The 14,682-nt window shown below is 46.9% G+C and overlaps 1 protein-coding gene across 3 annotated transcripts; it reads left to right on the plus strand.

The window, feature by feature from the left end:
• Positions 1 to 2,390: 2,390 nt before the first annotated feature.
• Positions 2,391 to 12,190, plus strand: Gsdma (gasdermin A). Of its 3 annotated transcripts, XM_026387096.2 has the most exons (11): positions 2,391 to 2,604; positions 2,803 to 2,983; positions 5,830 to 5,995; positions 6,829 to 6,925; positions 7,399 to 7,446; positions 7,814 to 7,840; positions 8,378 to 8,398; positions 9,020 to 9,174; positions 10,063 to 10,177; positions 11,358 to 11,431; positions 11,948 to 12,190. In XM_026387096.2, the coding sequence occupies exons 1-11, from the start codon at positions 2,391 to 2,393 to the stop codon at positions 12,188 to 12,190; spliced, it is 1,341 nt and encodes a 446-aa protein (XP_026242881.1). The 3 variants fall into 3 exon arrangements, with proteins under 3 accessions (XP_026242881.1, XP_026242880.1, XP_026242882.1); XM_026387095.2 differs by lacking the exons at positions 7,814 to 7,840; positions 8,378 to 8,398 and having other exon boundaries at positions 7,399 to 7,450; positions 8,976 to 9,174; XM_026387097.2 differs by lacking the exons at positions 2,803 to 2,983; positions 5,830 to 5,995; positions 7,814 to 7,840; positions 8,378 to 8,398 and having other exon boundaries at positions 2,548 to 2,604; positions 7,399 to 7,450; positions 8,976 to 9,174.
• Positions 12,191 to 14,682: the final 2,492 nt, after the last annotated feature.

A 14,682-nucleotide genomic window follows, 5' to 3' on the forward strand; every position in this document is an offset into this window, starting at 1 on the left:
AGAAAAGATCAATCATACTCTTCACGTCCTTCACGTTTGCATTAGTTTTTCCATGAGCACTGCTGAGGAACGCCTCACGGTGAGCGCAACAGCTCAAGGGTGGTCAGGACCCATGTGCACACAGACGAGACCACGGAGCCCCACGCTACAGGCCTTGCGTGGAAATCCCTTAACCTTGTCATCTACAGAGCTAGGCATGGGTGTCAGGTCTCCTTTAAAATTCCTTCCAGGCACAGACAGAAGACAGAAGCAGGACCTGAGTGACCTACAGTGAGACTCCTGATCCCCCTCAACAGGCATCTTGGGCTTTTCCAGTAATATTGCTGCTATGCCTCTGCCTCTGTTGACAGACATGTCCATGAGCAGCTGAGACACAGAACACTTGAGGACAGAAAACCTCCTGGCCTAGCTCCGTCTCTGCCTACTCAGACTTACGTATCTAGCGGTACCAGAGATATGTATTTGGGGCTAAAACAAATGCACTGAGGCGGGGATGGGCAGGCTGACACACAGGACGGTGAAGAACAACTTCTCAGCGGCTCTGTTCTCTCTTGGAATCTCTCCTGGAATCTTATCCCCTTATCGCACCTGTCAGGCCTACCATGAATCCCAGATGCTTCCTGATAGACCACGTTCACATCCAAACAAAGATGCCTTCCCTCCTCCTTCATACACACATACGCACACACGTGTGTGCACACACACACCCCCGACTCCCTCTGCCTCTCTGTATCTCCCAAAGATGGCCACAAACTAACCTTCACCTGCCACCTAGCTCTTGGCCCGGTTGCCCCCACCTTCCTGGCAGCACCCTTTCCACCCCCTCAGCCCTTTGGATGCCAGAGCCTGGGGGCCTGGGGCAAGGCGCACCTGGAACAGGTTGATGCTGTTCTCCCGGAAGTGGAGCGGGAGGGGGTGGGGTCACCGGGGCAGGCGGGGTCCCTTGAAGCCTATATCCCGGTCTCCACAGAGGCATAAAGCAGCCTCTCCTGGCAAAGGACAGTCATCCTCTCAACCTACAGGCAGAGCAAGCCCTGGGCCCTCACTCCACACCAGGTTTCCTGAAGGACCCAGAGCATCATTCCCTGGTAAGAATTTGATGATGGGAGAGGAGGCAGGGGACAATTTGGTGATCTAAGGAGCTGAGTGGGACCAGAAGGGCAATCGGGTAGGTATCCTGATAGATCTTGGGGACGGAAGGGGAGGTGGCCCAGTGAGTGCCTCTCTGGTGAGGAGTCCCATGTGCCCCCACTTATCCCCAAGAGGTTGTCCTAGCCCATCATTGCCCTCCCAGGAGTAAGGGGTGACAAAGCACATTGGAGCAGGAGGAATGGCCCCACACATCTGTGACTGTGCCTCCACTTCCCTGACTCTGTGAGGTACCACAAGAAAGCGAGGCACTTCCAGGCCAGCTGGTAGGTTCTCTTCCACCCACAGGGATAATCTGGGTGTGCCTCCAGCTGCCCAGCAGAGCACCTGGACTTGAACATCAAACACAGAGACCAAAGATGGTGAACCTCGGGCTCTCGTAGGCCCCACATTCTCTGAGGCCCTCTTACCCCAGCGTGTGTCTCCCAGGGCTACATTCATTCATTCATTTATTCATTCATTCTTTTTTCTTTTCTGCACTCATTTGCCAAGCTCCAACTCTTTGCCAGGCACTGCCTTGGTACTGATGCTACAGAGGTGACTAAGACCCATTGCCAGCTGTCGGGGAAGTCACAGTAGCGTAGGTGAGTCAGGTGAAGAGATCATAACAACAAGAAGTGGCAGGTGTTTCAGGAGATGTACACAGCACTTGGCTGTGAAGTCACCAGATGCCTGAAGGAGTGAGGGGAGGTGTCACCAGGGAGTGACCTAAATTGAGTCTTAAAAAATGAATAGGAATGCTTTAGATTGGGAAGAGGATATGAAAAGCAGAGAGAACAAAAGCAAAGAACATCAACAGGCCTGGAGTGGTGGGGCAGCCACCATGATGGGAAGTGAACCCCCATCCACCAAGGGCAGCTAGTGCAGTACCCAGCTCTGCCTTCTGGCACCTTGACCCCAACATTCCCTAGCAATGGCTGCTCCCGGGTGTGAGAGAAAGCTTCACTTCTACAACTAATGAAATGCTCCATCCAGGCTCTGTGACTGTGGAAAAAAAGAATGTAGACTGAGAAAAGAGCCCTTTGGTTGTGGCTTCCCTAGCCCACAATGTAAGCTCTGGAACCCGAGACTCCTCACCATAACATGAAGACTTCTTGGGTTCTTTCCAGGTCTAACATTTGAGAATCCAGGCATCTGTAAGAGCTTCCCCTGCCCCAGAGCAGGGTGGCTCCTCACTGCAGGGACCTTACCAGGTCCTTGGCAGCCATCTTGACAGACTCATCTCTCTCCTCACAGGGACAATGACCATGTTTGAAAATGTCACCCGGGCCTTGGCCAGACAGCTAAACCCTCGAGGGGACTTAACACCCCTGGACAGCCTCATTGATTTCAAGCGCTTTCACCCCTTCTGCCTGGTGTTGAGGAAGAGGAAGAGCACACTGTTCTGGGGGGCCCGCTATGTTCGCACCGACTACACCCTTCTGGATGTGCTTGAGCCAGGCAACTCACCCTCAGGTGAGCCTCAGCCGTGGGACTGGATTCTGAGGGGTGCTGCCGGGTCTGAGTCAGGCACCTGCTCCACGAGGAGGACTGGGAAGCTCCTCTCTGACCTGCTATGGTTAGGAGTCATCTCCTCGACATATTCATTAGGAGCTGAACAGGGGACATAGAATGCCTCTCACCCCAGACCCTTCTATCTTCTCCTTCCTGCAGATCCAACAGACTCTGGGAACTTTGGTTTTAAGAATATGCTGGACGCCCGAGTGGAGGGAGAGGTGGATGTACCAAAGACGGTGAAGGTGAGGGGGACTGCGGGGCTCTCCAGGAACAGCACGCTGGAGGTCCAGACACTCAGTGTGGCTCCCAAAGCCCTGGAGTCCTTGCACGAGGAGAGGTGAGAATGGAAAGGGCACAGGGGCTAGCAGGGTGGGGTGGGGCAGGGCATGGAAAGGGTGCATTGGGCCTTGAGTGAAAGGGTGAGACCCTCACACTGACCTATGCCAATGTGGTCACCACAGGGCCTGTATTCAGGGCATTTCCTAAGCACTCCTTTCTATCCTTCACTACCCCCAGGGTCACACACACCTGGGGATGAATGCATCCACGTTCATGAGACCTTGGAAAAGTCATTTCTCTCAAAACTTCAGTTTTCTGAATGATAGAGTTAGATGATCATTTCTAAGGTTCCTTCCAACTCTAGAACTATTAAATGCCCTAAAATGGGGAGGGGCCCGATCTTAAACTGCTCCCTCCTGAAGCATGAGCCCAGTGGTCTGCTCCCATAAGTGAAGCTTTCTGCCTGGCCCCATACACACACCAAGCACACCCTCAGGAATGCTGTCCCAGCCGCACAAGGGGTGTGGCAGATGCCACATTGATGCTAGGCTCCATGCATGTTTGGCTTGATGGGGGAACTGACTTTCAAGTAGTTAAGTAGTGGTTAAAAGAAGAGGTAAGGGGGCTGGGGATGTGGCTCAAGCGGTAGCGCGCTTGCCTGGCATGCGCGGGGTGCTGGGTTCGATCTTCAGCACCACATAAAAATAAAGATGTTGTGTCCATCGAAAATTAACAAATAAATATTTAAAAAAAAAAAAAAAAAAAAAGAAGAGGTAAGGACTGGGGAGTCCAGCTAGAAGGGCTGGAGTGTTCAGAAGTTATGCAGTAAACATTTGCACGACTCTGGTTGAATGCAAAGCATCCGGTTATGGGCTTGGGTACCCCTCGAGCATCTTTGTCCAAGAACTCTGTGACCTAGGAAGGTGAAAACTAACATGCCGCAATTACTAAAATCCAAGACAAGAAGTGGTCAGTGCCAGGGGAATGAACCTTGTGGAAGGCCATAGGAACTTCTCATCAGGGAAAGAAGGTAAGACCCCACAGAGGTGGTGGCCCATGATCTAGGGCTTGAAAGATGAAAAGAAATTATACACACAGGGCTGGGAGAAGACTCACAGGTGAGACCTCTCAAAACCAGTAAGAACAGCCCATCTGGCAGGTGCAAAAGAGGCACCCGTGGAATAAGAAGAAGATGTAGGGTGGACTCGGCTCACGAAGGAGCAGGGCCAAAGAAAGGAGGTGGACGTGTAGGCTCTGATGTGTCCCATGACAAGATGGAGGAAGTTGTTGGATAGAGGAAGAGGGAGAGGGGTTTGAGAACCAGGAAAGATACCGTTCTACTATCCATCAGAGATGTAAAATGACGACAAGAGCTGGGCAAGAGCAGCTGGAATGAAGACAGAGGAACAGATGGACAGCCTATTCTATGCAGAGGGCAATAGAATGGCCAGATGCAGTGGGGTATGCCTGTAACCCTAGCAATTTGGGAGGGTGAGACAGGAGGATTACAAGTTCAAGGCCAGCCTCAGCAACTAAGCAAGGCCTTAAGCAACTTAGCAAAACCCTGTGTCAAAATAAACTACAAAAAGGGCTGGGATGTGACTCAGTAGTTAAGTGACACTGGATTCAATCTCCAGTACTACTACTACTACTACTACTACTAATAATAATAATAATAATAATATACTACTACTACTAATAATAATAATAAAGGCAATAGAATGGACTTGGCTTGGCAGCTGATTGCAGGGTGAGGGCAAAGATTTTGTCAAAGATGACCCTGCGTTTTGACCCAGATTGTGACATTATGAGACATTAAGGTGACATTACAGGTGATAAGAAGACAGAGGTGAGAAGTGGATCTGTAGAGAAAGATTGTGAGTTTCTCTTAGACATTTTAAATTTGTGGCTCTGCTTTGGCATCAGCTGAGAATGTTTAACAGGTAGTGGGAATCAAGGACCTGGAGATCAGGAGTGAGAAGGTGCTTTGGACCCTCAAGTAAAGACACATATGTGTTGAACAGCAAAATAATACTGTAGAAACTGGGGGGGGGGGAGTTGGAGGGAGTTCCAAGAGCAGAGGAGTGAGAACAAGATCTCAGAGAACATAGCATTTTAGGGAGCCAAATAAACTGGAAAAGGAGATTCAGACAGAATGGATAAGATTCAGGAGCCAGAAAGACAGGGGCAGAACCAGCATGGTACAGTGTGCTCAGAAACCAAGAGAAGACAGAGTTGCCTTGGACAGCAGGTGCAGTGTCATTGATTTTGATGAACATTGATTTTTGTCATTGTGATTTCAGCTAAATTGGGGAAATAGAAGCCAAGTTATAGACAATTCAGAATTCAGGGCAGTAAGGAATTAGAGAGTGGGTACAGTTGGGTCTTTTGAGATATTTGCCAACAAAGTAAAGGAAAGAAATTGGATGGTCATTTGAGAGAGTAACTGGATCAAAGGAAGTGAATTTTTAGGATCAGGGACATGTTTATATGTGGAAGTAAACAGAAGGAGCAAAAAGAGAGGAGAGACTCGTGTTCATGGCAAGAGATGAATCCAGAAGAGATGAAGCAGAAGGCAAGGAAGGAGAATCATGGCCAGGCAGAAGGAGAAGGGGAAAGGAAGCAACCATGAGGCCCTTTCTGGGCCAGGTTCTGTGCCAAATGATGACCTGGTTTACCTCCACACTGGAGGGAACCATCTTTATCCTCCTTTTATAGATGAGGCAACTAAGCCTCAGAGAAGCTGTGGCTGATCTGGGTTTCCAACTCAGACTGATCCCAGAGTCCTCACTCCTTCCCTGTCACCATAATGTCCAGTTCCTACAAATGACCATAGAAAAGAGAAGGGCATGGTCCAGGTGGGGAGAAGCTCTGGATGGTCCCCTTATCCTTCTTCTGCCACAGGAAGCTGGCAGCAGATCACCCTTTCCTGAAGGAGATGCGAGATCGTGGTGAGAACCTGTATGTGGTGATGGAGGTGGTGGAGACGGTACAGGAGGTCACTCTGGAGAGAGCCGGCAAGGCAGAGGGCTGCTTCTCCCTCCCCTTCTTTGCCCCACTGGGGCTACAGGTTTGGTCCAAATACACACACACACACACACACACACACACACAGGCACTTACATTCCCAGAGGTTTCATTAACTTTGCTGGACAGGTGCCCACTAAGGATACTGAAGAAGACTTACTGACTTACCCCTTCTCCTAGCTCCTCAAGATCCAAATCCTAGTTGGTCAGACACAACCCCCTTCTCCAGTTGATGGTGCCCAGGGTGAGCAGATTTCTGTTCCAGACGCCACAGGGAATATTGGGAAGGGAAAACATGCTCCTGAGTTTTCCCTCATAGTGCTCCCAAGCTAAACAACAGAGCTCCTTGCTCACAGAAAGTTCTCAGGCTCAAAGTCAAGATGCATCGGTTAAAGCCCAGAGACTACAGTCTTGGGAAATTCAATGGAAATAAGCAAGGCTCACAGACCTATACCTAGTAAGTGTAAATATTCAAGGATGATTTGGCATTTGGGGCCAGGAGGAGAGATTAGTCATGAAAGACTTCTGAATGAGGTCAGCAAGGGACAGATGGAGAAGAGAAAGAAGGAACCAGGGCCTGGAGGTAGGACAGGGTGGTGTACAGGTACTTGATGGAGCAGGTTGGCCCAGTTCCTTTCATGCATCTGAACCAGGAAGAATCCTGGATGGGCACTGGAAATGAGTGGGAGGGCTTCAAAGCCCGTTCCACAAGTTCAGACTAGATAGAAAGATGATCTGGGACACCACTGAATGGTTCCCAACTTGCTATCTCCCCAAAGCTCTCAGGCCTGGCTTTCCACCTGCCCCCACCACCACTCCCAATGTCTCATGCTTAGGATTTCTGCAGACTCACAAATCCTCATTCTCTAATCCTAGGGATCTGTAAACCACAAGGAGGCTGTAACCATCCCCAAGGGCTGTGTCCTAGCCTTTCGAGTGAGACAGCTGATGGTCAATGGCAAAGATGAATGGGGTGAGCGGAGTCCTGCAAGATTTTTCCCTATGACAATTACTCGCATCATTACCGAGGCATCCTGGTCCCCTCTTGTGGCCATGTCAGGGAATGGCAGAAGGAGTGTATTGTATCATCCAGTGCTGGGGACTGAGCCACAGGGCCTGCTCCAGAGGAAGAGGGAAGGGGCTTCTGGGTTCTGAGCATCTGCTGGGTGCTAGGCATTGTGGAGGCTGGGACAAGGGACATAAAACTAAACAAAATCAGCCTCCACTCTCAAGAAACCAAAGGAGGATCGATGCCAAGACTAGGATGCCAAGTAGAAACAGTGCTATCTAGGAGAGAACTTCAAACTTCCTGTAGTGGAGGTCAAGTGGAGAATTAAATGAGCCATTTGAGGGACAGGATCTAGCCCTGAGAAAGGGGCCCTTGGGCTTGAGGCTGGAGAAAGAAGGGTAAGCGACCTCCTGATCTTCTTCCCTTGCTCCTTGCAGATATTCCCCACATCTGCAATGACAGCATGCAAACCTTCCCTCCAGAAGGTAAGTGAACTGGCTCTCCACAGCTCCTGCCCTGCCCCCTACTAGCAGATTCTGTAATCCCTCTGTGAGCTCCCTGCTTTTGTCTCCCACATCCCAGAATATCTATCCTCAACTTTAGGAAAGACAGAGGTATATAAATAGTGCCCACAAGGGACAGAGAGAAGGACAGAGACCAGAGACACAATCGGAAGCAGAAACAGGACTTTTGGAGTCAGTGTATGTTGCCAAATTGTGGGGGTGGATGAGCTAACAGGATCTCCATGTGTTTGTATAATCATCCCCCATGAAGCTACCTTGACAGATGCTTTAGACAAAAAAGGCAGAAATTAGTTTTACGCTGACCGATGTGCATTGTTTCTCTCTTTAGAAAAGCCAGGAGAGGGGAAATGCGCACGTAAGTGATCCTATCAGTCCACTGCAACTTTCTTGACTCTAGTTTAAAAAACACTAGTCTTTTCCCCTCCTGCATGAGACTGACAGGGAAGAGGGCAGAGTGGGTCTCATTAGCAATTGTCCCTGACACGTGGCAGAAATTCTGCTAGCTTAGGAAAAAGCAATGGAAGGGGGAGACCTTTGGACAAGATACCCGGGTGGTCTGATATCTCAGACCTTTATCCCCAAAGTCCTTGGAAGCTATAACCTATTTCAAACATATATGTTACTCTGCCACCCAGGATCTGGGACAAAAACTGAGTCACAGTGATGCCAACTCCATCTGGATGCCCCTTTTCACATTCCTGATAACTCTTCTCCTGACCCATTCCTGATTCCCAGGAATGGTGCAAGAGTATCTTTAAGATAGTTGGGATCTCCCAGGAGCCAGACTGGACCTGTGACCGCATTCCGATTAGTGTCTCATCCCCTGGGGATGGCTGCCAATCTGAAGGTCTGCATTCTTATCTATTTTGTGTGTTTTTCTTATGTTTTTCAGTTATCCAGGCATCTGATGTTGGTAAGGAATTTTGTTTCTTCCAAGATTTTGGCACAAAGGTGGAGGGAGAAGCATTAGGGTAGAGGGAAGGCCAGGCAAGGGCTGAGTGCCAGGTTCTAGGGTTTGGAGCCACTTCCAGGGAACCACTCTTTCCGGTGCAGAATCAATGTATTCCCTGGATGCCAGGCCCCGAGAGGGCCAGGTTCTTGTTCATACTCTCTCTGGATCCAGAGCCACTGCTCTCTGAAGCATCCTCGTCTTGGCCTTTCAGAGGTCACCAAAGTCATTCTCCCTTGTCTACTAAATCTTGAGAAGGGGGATTAGATCTTCCTCTCAGCGTTTAGCTGGCATCTCTGAGAATGGGAAGTCATTTGCTTCATTTGATACAGGATGAGGCCTGGGGTCTCAGGATGATTAACTGTTGGGTTAGATGATCCTGCTTTGCCCCACCCCTTCTGTTGGGGCTGGAGGATAACTTCGTAACTCTGATGCTTGGCAAAGAAAACAAGGCCATCTCCAGCTGGAAGCCGGGCATGGAGCCCTGAGTGGGGCGAGGGGAGGAGCCTAGGGGAGAACACTTTCTTAAAAGGGAGGAGAGGCTGTCAGTTGAAGGACTGGTGTGTGTATTTCCTGTCCTCGTAGGGGAGGTACATGAGGATTTTGGCACACTGAAAGAAGAGGTTCAGAGAGAGACCCAAGAAGTGGAGAAGCTGAGTCGAGTGGGGCAAAGTTCCCTGCTCAGCTCCCTTAGCAAACTTCTAGGGAAGAAAAAAGAACTCCAAGACCTAGAGCTCGCAGTAAGTCCCCAGCAGGAGGATGGGAGGTGTGGCAGAAGGAGGGGTTTGGGTGGCCTGCATTTGGGACATTGCTCTTGGTGGGGATACCTGACAGAGGCAAAAAGTGGCCAATGGCCAGGAACATAACTTCCCTGACACTGGGCAAGTGCCCCCAGGCTACCAGGTGACCACTGCCCTCTCTGTCCCCTGAAAAAGGCCAAACCATACAGGTTTCCCTGAGACACACACTCCCTTTGATGGACAGAAGGTGGACAGTAGACCAAAAGTGCCTCTGCTGGAAGGAGCCAGAACCTTTCCAGAGTCCAGAATCCAGTAACCAAGGAACGCAGGAGTCTGATCCTTTACAGGATTTGTTACTACAAGAGAAACTGGGAAAAGGGAGAGAAGTGCCATGTATGGAGGGACTATCACGTGTCAGGTGTACCACCTGTTCAATCTTTTTTGTTGTTTTTTGCTACTGGAGATTGAACCCAGGGGCACTTAGCCACCGAGCCACATCCTCACCCCTTTTTAATATTTTACTTAGGGCTGGGGATGTGACTCAAGTGGTAGTGCACTCGCCTGGCATGCGTGAGGCACTGGGTTCAATCCTCAGCACCACAAAAAAATAAATATATTGTGTCTACACAAAACTAAAAAATAAATATATATATATATTTATATATTTATATTTATAAATATATAAATATATATATATAATATTTTTTATTTATTTATTTTTTTTTATTTAGACAATGTCTCAATGAGTTCCTTAGGGCCTCACTGCTGAGGCTGGCTTTGACCTCCCATCCTCCTGCCTCAGCCTCCCAAGGCCCTAGGATTACAGGCGTGCATCACCACACCAGGCTTGTTTGGGCAATCTTAAATGTCATCTACCTTTTCCCACAGCTTGAAGGGGCTCTAGACAAGGGACATAAAGTAACCCTGGAGGCACTCCCAAAAGATATTGTACTATCAAAGGAGGCTATGGATGCTGTTCTCTATTTCCTTGGAGCCCTAACAGGTAAGTAGGGAATAAAGTCTTCACTTTTTCAGTTATAGAAATGAATCACCTGAGTGAATACCAGGACATTATACTACAGTTATGTAGTTTATATATACATTTTTTTAAAGAGTGGATTCTTTTTTTTAAGAGAGAGAGAAAGAATTTTAATATTTATTTTTTAGTTCTCGGCGGACACAACATCTTTGTTGGTATGTGGTGCTGAGGATCAAACCCGGGCCGCACGCATGCCAGGCGAGCACGCTACCGCTTGAGCCACATCCCCAACTCTATATATGCATTTTTAAAAAGTAGTTCTATTCCTAAGGATTCATTTGATCTCTCTTTTGTGTATGTGTATATTTTGTTGTTATTATTTTTGGTATCGGAGATTGAATCCAGGGATGCTTAACCACTCAGCCACATCCCCAGCCCATTTTTATATTTTATGTAGAGACAGGGTCTCGCTGAGTTGCTTAGGGCTTTGCTAAATTGCTGAGTCTGACTTTGAACTCCCGATCCTCCTGCCTCAACTTCCCAAGCCACCACATCTGGCTCACTTGATCTCTTTGGATAACCTGAGAAGGCAGTCTTTCTTATAGATTTGGGAATTAAGCCCACTTTTTTCAACTACATATATAAACCTTCTGCACATAGCTAAGCTCACAAACTTCTATACTGATATCTGTTAGCTTTCATTTCTGAGAGTAACATCCTATAATCTTGTCCCTACATTCTCTCCTTCCCTCTACATGAAACATCCCCCCACTTAGAAAACTCTGGTGGTTAGAGTCAGGAGATGGGTGGCAAAGAAGGGGAGGAAACAAGGAAGAAGAAAAACTCTCTTGTCCTTTAGGTATAAGATGAGGTGTTTGTTCCCATAAGAAGGCTGCCTTCAAAAGCCAGAACCAAAGTAGACCCCTCAGCCATGGCTCCCTTAACACCCCAAACTGTAATTCCACTACAGTTTCTTTGTCTTCTCTATAAGACTGCAATTTCCTTGAGTGAAGGGAGTATGATTTTTACATAACACCTGGCAGAGAAGCCTAGCCTAGTGCAGGCATTCAACCATGAATGAAGGAATGAATTAATCAATCAATGCGTGCCTGAGTTCCAGAAGTATACTATTTGGAGTCTGCTATCCTCTCTGCACCAACAACATACATCTCTTTCTCTGCTTTTTTTTTTTTTTTTTCTCCAGTGCTGAGTGAAGCCCAACAGAAGCTTTTGGTAAAGTCCATGGAGAAAAAGATCCTACCAGTGCAGCTTAAGCTGGTGAGAAATACACACACACACACACACACACACACACACACACAGCGTGTCAGGCAGAGTTCAGGAGGAAGTAGCTAGAACCAATGGAAAGGTATAGATTTAGACAGAAGAGTCTGGAAGGCCTCTCCCTTATTTCAAGAGCTCATGCTCACTTCTCTTTCCATGTTTCTTCCTTTTTGTTATTTCACAACAAGGGGAAGGGCGAATTTCTGGCCATACTCTGGGTTCATCAGCCTGTTCTTGGGAGACAGAAAACTGGCTTTGCTTATTCCTGAGTGATGTAAGCAAGTCTTTAAATGTCTCTGAGTCTATCTCAATTTATTCCTCAGTAAAATGGGGCCAAAAAATAAATGTACTGCTGATTGTATAGGGCTGTTAAAAGACCCACATGGAGCTGTAATGTGTAAGATAAGGAGTTATGATAAGGGGAATATAACCTTATGGTTTTTTACAAAGTCGGGAAGAAGAGAGCCTTCTAGATCTTCCTTTCCATGATATTTTGTTTGGTTCTTGCAGGTGGAGAGCATGATGGAACAGAATTTTCTGCAGGATAAAGAGGGCATTTTCCCCCTGCAACCTGAGTTGCTCTCCTCCCTTGGTGAAGAGGAACTGACCCTCACAGAAGCTCTAGTGGGGCTGAGTGGCCTGGAAGTGCAGCGATCAGGCCCCCAATACACTTGGGATCCAGATGCACTCCCCCACCTTTGTGCCCTTTATGCTGGTCTCTCCCTCCTTCACCTGCTGACCAAGGCTTCCTAATGAGACTTCTGTCTGCCCCCTGCTCCCCGATGCCTGCCCAGACTCACAGTGCTGTGTCCTTAATACCCAAAGGCATTTCAGAACTACCAGGACAAAGAGGACTAGAATCCTAGTTGATCACCCATGATAACCAAGTTCTACCTGCCCCACTTTGTATCTCGCCCGCTACCTCCACAACCCACTAAGCCAGTCTGCTAATGCCTAAATCCTGTAGAAATAGAAGCACTCAACCTTTAAACTATGAGCCATTTCAGCAAAACTGAAAAAAAAAAAAGATAAATTAGTTTCCTATCCTAATCTCTCCTACTTGTGCTTAGAAAAAAACAAGCTTTATAGGAATTAGAGGAAATTAGGATAATGTGTCTTTTGGTGTTTTTCTTTAAAGAATTTGTCATGGGATGAACCAAACAGCTATGTACAACAATAAAGTTCCAATAAAAATAAATAAAACACAATTTGTCATAAGGAAATTATTTATGCAAAAAAAAAAAAAAGAAAGAAAGAAAGATTAACCTACTACCTATGAATCATATGTACAAGATACTACTCTACTGTCCTCAGGTCAGTTGGAAAATGCTTAGAGAACATTTATAAGGGTATAGAAAGTGGAATGTAGAATGACAAGATCATCAAGGCATCTTGTCTTCAAATAAAAACATTTGGAGTCCTCTAGCCCCAGGTTGAGGGATTAGGGGTGGGAAAAAATAGAGCTAGTACAAGCACACAAGAAGAAAACTTTCAAGTTTGTTGATTAGAAAATGCAGATGAATCTTTAAAAATGAAACCCAAAAATGAGATTGACCCAAAACTTTTTTTTTTTAATTGTGTTATCTCCACCAGGCATGATGGTGCATACCTATAATCCCAGCAACTCGGGAGAATGAGATAGGAGTAACACAGGTTCAAGGCCAGCCTCAGCAACTTAGTGAGACCCTAAGCAACTCAGAGAAACCCTGTCTCAAAATAAATTTTTAAAAAGGGCTGAGAATGTTGCTTAGTGGTTAAGTGCCCCAGGGGTCAATCCCTAGTACCCAAAAAATCCCCAGCACCCACCCCAAAATTGTATTATTTTCTTCTTTCAGCTTTCTATCTTTATTTCAGGGTGATTATGGGAGAAAGCAGTGTGGATAGGTTTGACCTATTGACCTGCTAATATGTGTATTGCACTCTCATTAAACTTCTATGTTTACATTCTTCTCTGTCTAAAACTGGGCTTGAACATCTTCCACCAATCCTTCCCACCCCCACTCCCACTCCCACCCTCGGTGCTTGGGATTGAACCCAGAGGTGCTTAACCACTGAGCACATCTCCAGCTTTTTTATCTTGAGGCAGGATCTTGCTAAATTGCTTAGGACCTTGCTAATTTGCTGAGGCTGTCTTTGAACTTGTGATCCTCGTGCATCAGCCTCCAGAGTCGCTGGAATTACAAGTGTGTACCACTGTGCCCAGCTCCACCAACCTCTTTTGAAGTAGTTTTATGGGAGGGATAATCTCTCCAAGGCTTTCGACCCTAGGAATCAAACTCTTCCCCTTCTTAGCTAGCACTTGCCCAGGCTAATTCCCTCACTCACCAAGAATTCGTGACCAACTGCCAAAAGCTTTGTGTTAAGCCACCTCCCATTTCTGGGCATCTTCCAAAGCCTCACTAATTGCTCATGGACATCTTGGGTTGTTATCTGCTGACTTGGTTATTTTTCCTTTGTGATGTAAACTTAATAGACAGGTGAGTTAATATCTTAACTATCCAGAAGGGTAACTTGGATTGTAAGGATGAACAACACAGCAAGTCTGTGTTCTGCCTTTATCATTCTCATCCACCTCAGCTACAGATATGGTGTTGTGAAGAAGACACTTTAATGTGTTTACTCCAGTGATGATTCAAAAGAATGTTATCCAAACTCTAGCCCTGGGAGGTGAGAGGACAGGAAGGACTTGGTCAAAACATGTTCTTTAAAACTGGAGCACACACCTTTTTCATTTAGCAAAGTGGCTGTTTAATGCAGGCAATTATTTGCAGGAATAGTATGAAAGGAAGAATACAAAAGGTATGTTAAGATATCACATATAAGGGCTGGGATTGTGGCTAAGTGGTAGAGCGCTCGCCTAGCAAGGGTAGGACCTGGGTTCGATTCTCAGCACTACATAAAAATAAAGGATGTGTCCACCTACAAAAAAAAAAAAAAAACACATCACATATATTCATATGAATACGAACCAGAATATAGTCAAAACATATCCTCTGCCTCTAGGTTCTTGCAACAGGGCTAGATTGTGTGAAGGGTCCATCCAAGGTCTAAAACTTAGAACTTCCATTTATGGAAGAAATCAAGGTTCCAAGATGGGAAATTACTGTATTGTATCTTAAGAAACTGGAACCAGTATCCTCCTACCCTACAGAATCACTGGAGGAGTTCTTTCAAATGTAAATGGGCAGGGTTTCTTTCTGGTCCAATTTAAGGCCCCTCAACAGGTTCCCTAAAGCCTCTACCAG

The sequence above is a fragment of the Urocitellus parryii genome, chromosome 7 (genome assembly GCF_045843805.1).
Source record: "Urocitellus parryii isolate mUroPar1 chromosome 7, mUroPar1.hap1, whole genome shotgun sequence".
In the NCBI taxonomy this organism is placed as follows: Eukaryota; Metazoa; Chordata; class Mammalia; order Rodentia; family Sciuridae; genus Urocitellus; species Urocitellus parryii.